The sequence below is a fragment of the Anarrhichthys ocellatus genome, unplaced genomic scaffold (assembly GCF_004355925.1).
Source record: "Anarrhichthys ocellatus isolate YVR2014 unplaced genomic scaffold, GSC_Weel_1.0 scaffold29, whole genome shotgun sequence".
Lineage (NCBI taxonomy): Eukaryota > Metazoa > Chordata > Actinopteri > Perciformes > Anarhichadidae > Anarrhichthys > Anarrhichthys ocellatus.
In genome coordinates, this window is record NW_022280059.1 from 22,128 (window position 1) to 29,895 (window position 7,768).

The 7,768-nt window shown below is 41.6% G+C and overlaps 2 protein-coding genes across 2 annotated transcripts in view; one reads left to right on the forward strand and one right to left on the reverse strand.

The window, feature by feature from the left end:
- The first annotated feature begins 1,382 nt into the window (after positions 1–1,382).
- vstm5 (V-set and transmembrane domain containing 5) lies at positions 1,383–7,120 on the forward strand. The gene is made up of 5 exons (XM_031863665.1): positions 1,383–1,879; positions 2,990–3,316; positions 4,273–4,416; positions 4,994–5,107; positions 5,980–7,120. Exons 1-4 carry the CDS (start codon positions 1,804–1,806, stop codon positions 5,023–5,025), a joined length of 579 nt encoding a protein of 192 aa, XP_031719525.1. The 5' UTR covers positions 1,383–1,803; the 3' UTR covers positions 5,026–5,107; positions 5,980–7,120.
- med17 (mediator complex subunit 17) overlaps positions 3,899–7,768 on the reverse strand; it is a 10,169-nt gene continuing 6,299 nt past the window's right edge. Inside the window, exons 12-13 of the mRNA XM_031863664.1 lie at positions 6,799–6,958; positions 3,899–6,209 (exon numbers count right to left, since the gene is read on the reverse strand). Coding sequence (XP_031719524.1) covers positions 6,001–6,209; positions 6,799–6,958 — 369 coding nt within the window. The 3' untranslated portion in view covers positions 3,899–6,000. The remainder of the gene's footprint in view (positions 6,210–6,798; positions 6,959–7,768) is intronic.

The window sequence follows — 7,768 nt, forward strand, 5'->3', positions numbered from 1 at the left end:
AAATACAACGCTGTCAACTGCACTGGTCTGTTAGTTTAATAATACGCTGAATTAACTTGTGTTATAATACTGTGATAGTGACAAACGTGGACCTGTCATTAAGTAACGTTAACTGTTAGTAACTTGTCATGATTCGTTCATTTGGGTGAAGTGACGTTAACCGGCTGTAATGGTTAAGTTATTACTAATGTGGAGCTAAAGCCAGCCTGCCACCCTGACGAAAACAAAGTATTAACACGACTCAGTTTTTACTATGCAGAGTTAAAATGTAGCATAAATACATGACAGCTAGGAGCTAGCATTACTTAGTTAACAGTTAGCTAGCGTTAATCAAACATTGTTGTTGGGGTGAAACACCCTAAATAGCCGACAACAATAGTTATGGGAACAGTGCACGCGCTAAAAATTCTATAACAAATGTCGAGTTATTTAGTCAAAATGAACTTACTGAAAGTTGTCTTCAACAAAAGCTAATTGTTGAGTTATTCCTGAGGCAAACAGCAGCGGTGTGTGAGGTGCGCTTTGACCGTGTGCAAAATGACGTCATCTTTAGCCCAAACATAGCATTAGCTAACATTAGCTACCTCAACATTGTTATATTATATTTGCGAACAAAAATGTAGTTTAAACGCAGTTTGCATTCTGTTAAACCATTTAAGTAATGAACAGTACTTTTTTAACAAACCTTTATTTTCAACCAAGTTCAACATTTGGCATATTATGTTTTGTTGTTATGGAATACTATAAAATATTTTATTAATTTAGAAAATGTTGTGAAAAATAACAAAAATGCAGACACGGTAATACATGAAAAAAAATAGTCAAGAAAGTCTACATTTGTATACCCAGCATCCCTAATTCAGACCAGACAGCACTATGTGACAAGAGATCTGGACAGAGAGTGACATATTTTGGAGTTTAGTGATGATGATGGAAGTCTTCTTTCATTACTATCAACAGGTCCTAGTTTGAGTCCTCACAAAGGTAGCCCAGGGTTGTGCATTTTTTGAATGGGAATAACAAATTAGGGAAACACAATGACACCTTTGACAGTCTGAAATTATTTAAAATAATTCTCAAAATTAGTTTCTCTAATCCCATCCAGGATGATCAAAATGATTTAAAAAATAAGTCAGTAATGAAAATGTCATAACACACATAGCACATAATCAAGCATATGCCTCCCAAATTGAAGTGTCAGTTGACTGTGTGTTTATGTTCCTTGATGCATACGTGTGAACACGCACTTCCTGTTTGACATGTTTTACCAGGTGTGTCACAGCATGAATACCAGGTGACTCAACCTTTCCCGGTTTCATTTTGTGATAGGCTAGTGTGTCTGTGTATACAGGTGAGGTTTTTTTTATTTGGGCGGTGGTGGTAGGTAAGTAAATTGAGAAGGATATGTGTGTGTCTGCCAGAGTATCTGTGTAGTGTGTGGGTGTGCGTGAGATCACAGGACGCGGAGTACATGTTTGCTCAGTAATCTCTGGCTGAACCTGTCTGTTAGGTGTGGGCTGGCTGGCACTGACTTGCAAAGGTATGAGGAGAAATCCAGCACAGTCCTGAGAGAGGAGGGGAACTCTAGCGCTTCTGTGACGGGAACTCTTCATTTCTCACAAAAATAAGCAGGGAAAGGCACACACAGAAACACCTGTACAAAGGACAGTGGAAGAGGAAACCCGTGGGAACGAGGAAAGGCTGTTTTGGAAGGACAAAGACAGAGAGAACAACACTTCAGAATGTGAAATAACCCAGAGGAGATTCTTCTACTGCAGTTCGATCAATGGGTCTGGGATTCCAATGTGGCATTTCAGGCTCTGGGATGTACAAGATGTTGCTGTGTTTCTCAGCATCACATTATATATGTGTTATCTAGGTAAGCATTCCAACACATGTATATCATTTGGACTTCTCCATAGAGCTCATGTATTGGATTATTGTGTTAGCGAGCATGCCTATATGCCAATCTTATATTTGTTTAGAGCTAAATAGTTAATTCTGTACACATGACATCTACTGCACTTCTGTCCTGGGAGAGGGATCGCTCCTCTGTTGCTCTCCCTAAGGTTTCTTCCTGGTAAAAGTTGTTTTTGGGGGAGTTTTTCCTGTACCAATGTGAGGGTCCCGGGACAGAGGATGTCGTATGTGTACAGACTGTAAAGCCCTCTGAGGCAAATTTGTGATTTTGGGCTATACAAAATAAATTGAATTGAAAATAGAGTGAGGGCCCAGCCCTTTCAAAATGATCTTAAATTGAGAACCTGGCAGGAGTGCAAACTGGAGATGGAACTTATATTTTCTCACTCTCTTCGCCCTACCAGGGGTAAGTAGATGAGCAAAGCACAAGTCATGTACACATAGCGGTGTACATGTAAACACCAGATTGTCCTGGTTCACACCCAAGTACCAAGTACACCAAAGAAAATCTGAATCCCAAAGAAAATAAGAAGCAATAGTGCAAAAGAGCAGTAACTCATGTCCTTGCAAATGGAAGTCCAGCTGCTCAGAATAACCACAAAGAAGTGTCTTTTGCTTTAAAAAAAACAAAAAAAAAAAAAAACGTTCTTAAAATTTGATTTAAATATAGATTTTTCCCACACAGAACCCTGGTAAGAATTTTATGTCTGAAAAAAAAAGCATTGGTATTGTCAGGTGGAATTCTCTACCTTAAGCAAACACACCACACGCAGAACCAGACCCCCCCATGAAACTCCTATGGAAATATTTGATGAGGGGCGGCCAGAACAGACAGGAGGCCAATTCAAATTCAAATTGGTGAGCCTCAGCTTGTTTGACCAGTTTTATTCCTTCATGCCAGGCATGTAATTTGAAAAAAGAAACTCACACAGCAGCACATTTCTGGGTTTAATGCAAATGAGCCACTGTATTGGCCAGAAAAGGTAAAGGTGTGACCCATAACAATCATCTATCCATCTATCATATCTTGATGTGTATTTATCTGTTTTTCTTCTTCGCACTTTGGAAGCCGGAGCCATCTCCATCCACTCTCCCCAGAGGAGCCTGACCAGGTCGGTGCAGGACGATGTGTTTTTCTCAGTGGACGTTACCTGCAGTGAGGTACCCACCATACAATGGAACTTTATGTCGGGAGCGGTGAGCCGCACCATTGGGACTTGGCAGCCGGGGGTGTACACCAACATAACGGTGGATTACGTGAGCAGAGTGCAGTCCTTCGACAATGGCTCGATGGGCCTGTCGGACTTGCGGCTGCAGGATGCCGGATACTACGTGGTCACCGTCACGGAAAGCGCAGGAAGCAGCAAGGATGCAGGTTTTGTCCTGAAAGTGAACGGTGAGCGGGTCTGGGCTTCTGCGTATTTCATTCTTTAAGCAAATAGATAAGAGTGCAACGTTTGGAAAAACCTCATTTGACTGCATTTTCTTTCGCAGCCTAGAGTCACAGGTTTAAAGAGCCAGCATCTAGCTTTTGGCAAAAGTGGAATATAATATTCCATATTATTTTGTCATAAGTGTATAATTACCTGAAACTAAACATTGCAATCAAACTAAACATTGCAAACTAAACATTGCAGCTCAACTGTCATTCCAACAGTTGTTGGAATGACAGTTGAGCTCAACTGTCATTCCAACAGTTGTTGGAATGACAGTTGAGCTGCCCAGGTTTCCCAAAATTGTCTGCGGCTATGAGAAGCGGGCTCCTGACTGGGAGAGTTACTGGTTTGATTCCCAGGCGGGAAAGTGAAAAAGCAGCACTTGCCACCCTCCTTCATTACCACCACTGAGGTGCCCTTTAGCAAGGCCCTAAATCCCAACTGCTCCAGTGGAGCTGCTCAGCGACCAGCAGCTCAGACCGTGGTTGCACTCCGCAGATTAGCTCTCCGCAGGAGGACACATTCATGATGATACTCCGTTATCTGTGGCGGTAGTTAAAGTCCAGAGTCACATTTTGAATAGTGTATGAGCCTTTGAGATCTTCAGATCAAGCAACTTAATCATTAGTAAACAACCTGAGCAGGATTTTAGTTCACAGTGTTAAAATAATGACACATGGAAATAGCTATATGTGTAATAACTGTAAGGTTTTGTTATTGGTGAGCATGACATAAGAATCAGGATGCTTTTATTTCTTTACATCAAACACAGTCTCCCTACTACCTCCTCTCTCTCCTCGCACAAGCTGGATTCCCAAACGTGTGTGTTTTGTGTTTGCATCTCTGGAAAGTAGTCCTTTGCACAAAGCTTTTTGTTTTTGTAACAAAAAGTGACTCCTGTGTCCCTGTCCTCCAGAGGTGCTATATGAGGATCTCCAGTACCTGTCCGTCTCTGCCTTGGCACTGGCCTGTTTGGCCGGCCTTCTCATGCTGGCCATGTGGCTGCTGGACAAGGCCTACAGGAAGATAGTGGCATGGAGACGCAGGAAACAGATGCCAGGTAAGACCAGGATGAAAACAATCGGTCTGTAAAGTGCATGGCCGTTTGTGACTGACCGGTTTGTATGAGACACCATCATGTTTGCACATAAGGCGAGAAACTTAAGGCAAAAAAAAACAAAAAAAAAAAAACACTTTTCAATTTTGATGTTTTGAGCTATTTTGCTTCCGTTAACATGAACTCTTTCTGACTGGTGGAAAGAAAACATGCAAAATACACATTTAGGTGTTTATGCCTCGATGACTTATTACAGCAGCTTGGGTAAATAAAAAGGTAGGAAAGTATATGGTGGCAAGTACTGATACTTTTCTAGACAGTAGTAAAATGCTTTTTTAAATGAGGACGTTCTATGCCGGATCTTCGTTTTAAATCATATAAACTTGTACATACGAGAGGATTGTTTGCCCTGGAGTTACCTTCTCACTGCTGCATCGTTGTGTGAAATGCATAGACGTGGCTTGACAGGCGTGAATGTGGGTTGAGGTTGTGGGTGTGTCTGAGCACAAAGGTCTCACAGTTCTATTATTGCTTCATTACATCAGCGCGTTGTGTTAAGTTACATCCTCCTTTCATGCAGAAACCGACGTGACAGAGCTGCAGCGTCTCTGATGGACGTCTCGCTGTGCTTTGGACCGGACAGGAAAACAAACCGGAGACTGTTCATCCATTTTTTTTTTTTTTTTAAATTTAGGTGTGTATGTGAGGCTACATGTCTCATTTCTTTTTTTTTAGCTGCCCAAGTTACTGACAGGCAGGAAGATGGTATGCCACTTATGAAAGCGTGTACCCAAGATGTTGACATTTGTATTGAACACATACTTTTACAGCACACTGCTGATGACACTGGATTGAATGTAAATATATCCCTCATGACCCTGGAAAACAATACATACTGTATTTATTGTCGAAGCAAAGGAATTGTGTGATTTATTTTGTAAGCATATGGCCTCTTTACTACAATCATCCAAACTTGAATCTTGCGGTTTACAGTAGGTGGCCTGTATCAGATTTCTGATGCAGTGATAAAAGTTGGAGAATCACATGACTACTTTTTAGGCTTTCAGAGTGAAAGAATAAACACAAAAAAAAGACTGTTACTCGTTTTAAGAAAGTTGAGCTAAAACCTCAAAAAAGCAAGACTACAGAAACACATTCCTCACAATAAAAAATACCTGGAAGTCCTTAGAAAACCTCTAAATAAAATCCTTAATTCTATGATGATATGACAAATCGGCATACAGTAAATACATACAGACGTAACATTTTATTTTGTATCCAATTAGTTGGACACACTCGACAACATCGCATTATCAAAAACAGAGCAGACAACAGACACACAGGTGGAGGTGGAGAGGGAATTATTGCAGTATTCAAAAAGTCCATGAATTGTATGGAAAAAGGTGTAATGGATGGAAATGTCACATTTGACAAAGAGGCCTTTGCCAAGGCTGCAAAGCTCTGTCCAAATATCTCTCTAGATGCTCTGTGTTTGGTTGTCCAGTTCACTGCCGCTCAGCTGAATACAAACCATGGCTTTGTGTGTGTGTGTGTGTGTGGGGAAAGGAGTCCGCGGACTGACCGGATCTAAGGACAGGGAGTCAGCGCGGCCATGAGGAGCTCCATCTTGTAGACGAAGTTCCGTCCCTCCATCTTGCTCCAGTGGACCTCTTTGCTCGGCCCCCTGAGGTGGCTCCACTTGGCGTCCTGGATGACGTCGCTCTTCGGCAGCTCTTTGGTCTGGCTGCGGGGGAACTGGACCAGGACTTTGCACCCGCTCTCTGGGCCGTTACGCACTGAACAGACAGAGCGGATACACACAGGCGATACATCAGTGATCCGCTTATGTTAACACATTCATACTTAGTCGTCTTGGTACATTGAGTTCATGAGAATATTCTGTATTACCGCAGTAGGATATTATCTCAAGACTACGTTAAATCATAATGTGATGTAGTGCATTCCAGGAGTTGTATTTGTGGGGAAGTGTTTGCTTTCTTAATAATCCCTCAACTTGTATGAACCTGTCTTTTTGATCGAGTGATTTCATAGCTGAGACTGGGTGTTGCAATGCATGAGTTGGGCCTGAAAAAGCAACAGGTCTCATCTCTGCTGCGATGCATTTTGGTCAACTAGGGCTAACGTTGGTGCCGAAAATTGCATTACTTCCAATTCTCATGCGTTTCTCCCCGTGACTGTTGAATGTCAGTGCACTCTGTTGAGTCTAGAAGGAAATCCCTGTTGTTTGAAAAAAATACACCATAATAGCCACAATAAAGCTTCAAAAGTAGCTTATTTTTAACACGTTTCAAGATGGATTCTCTGCATGATTTTCTTAAGATAGAGGAGAACTTCCTATTTGGATGTTTGCGACACTCGTCTCACCTGAGATGGCGTACTCTCCATTGGGAGAGGCGACGGTGACGGCGGAGGCATTCCCAATGCTCTCCACTGGGCCCAGGCCCACATGGTTACTGAAGCTCAGGACATGCCAGCCCATCACTTTGGCCAGCTGCTGGACAGCGTGCACCTGATGCTGCGACATCTGTGAACGTACAAACACCACAGTGTGAAAATACAGTAAAAGTCCTGCATTCAAAACCTTGAAATAAAACTATGCAAGTATTATCGGCTAAATGTACTTTGAAGGATGACGAGTAAAAGAATAGATTGTACAGTAAAATGTTCCCTGGCAGTGTTTTACTATTATATATATTGTTTCTGGATTAATATTACTGCTGCATTAATGTGTATGTTGCATTTTACTGCTGTAGATGTTTTAACTCCTTTATATCCTGTTGGTTAGTTTAATCTACATCAATGCATCGTATTCTATAAGATCACCATGTTTGTAGCGTCTCTGTCCTGTGAGAACCTCGTATCTCTAAACAGATCAACAGTCCTGTTTTCAGCTTTGTGACGATGCATTTTCCAGCTGATCCAAGAGGCTTTTTAAAGAGTTTACTGAGATGAAGAAGTAGGAGGATTTTCTCAACAAGTAAAGGAACACTTCATCCTTCAGTTTAACACAAACATTTACACATCAGGAGATACATGGTTTTCACTGGACAGGACAGGGATGAAAATAAATTATTTACCTGTGAGATGTAGTGGAGTACAAGTATTAAGTAGCTTAAAATGGAAATACTCAAGTTAAGTACGAGTACCTTGAATTTGTACTTAAGTACAGCACTGGTTACATCCCCCCACTATTTCTAACCAGTACTGGGCAACATTTAACAACCAAATCAATTGTGCCTCACTGTTTTAGGCCCAATACGCAACAGGTCCATAGCAAAATAGGTCCCCACACACACACACACACACACACACACACACACACACACACACACAC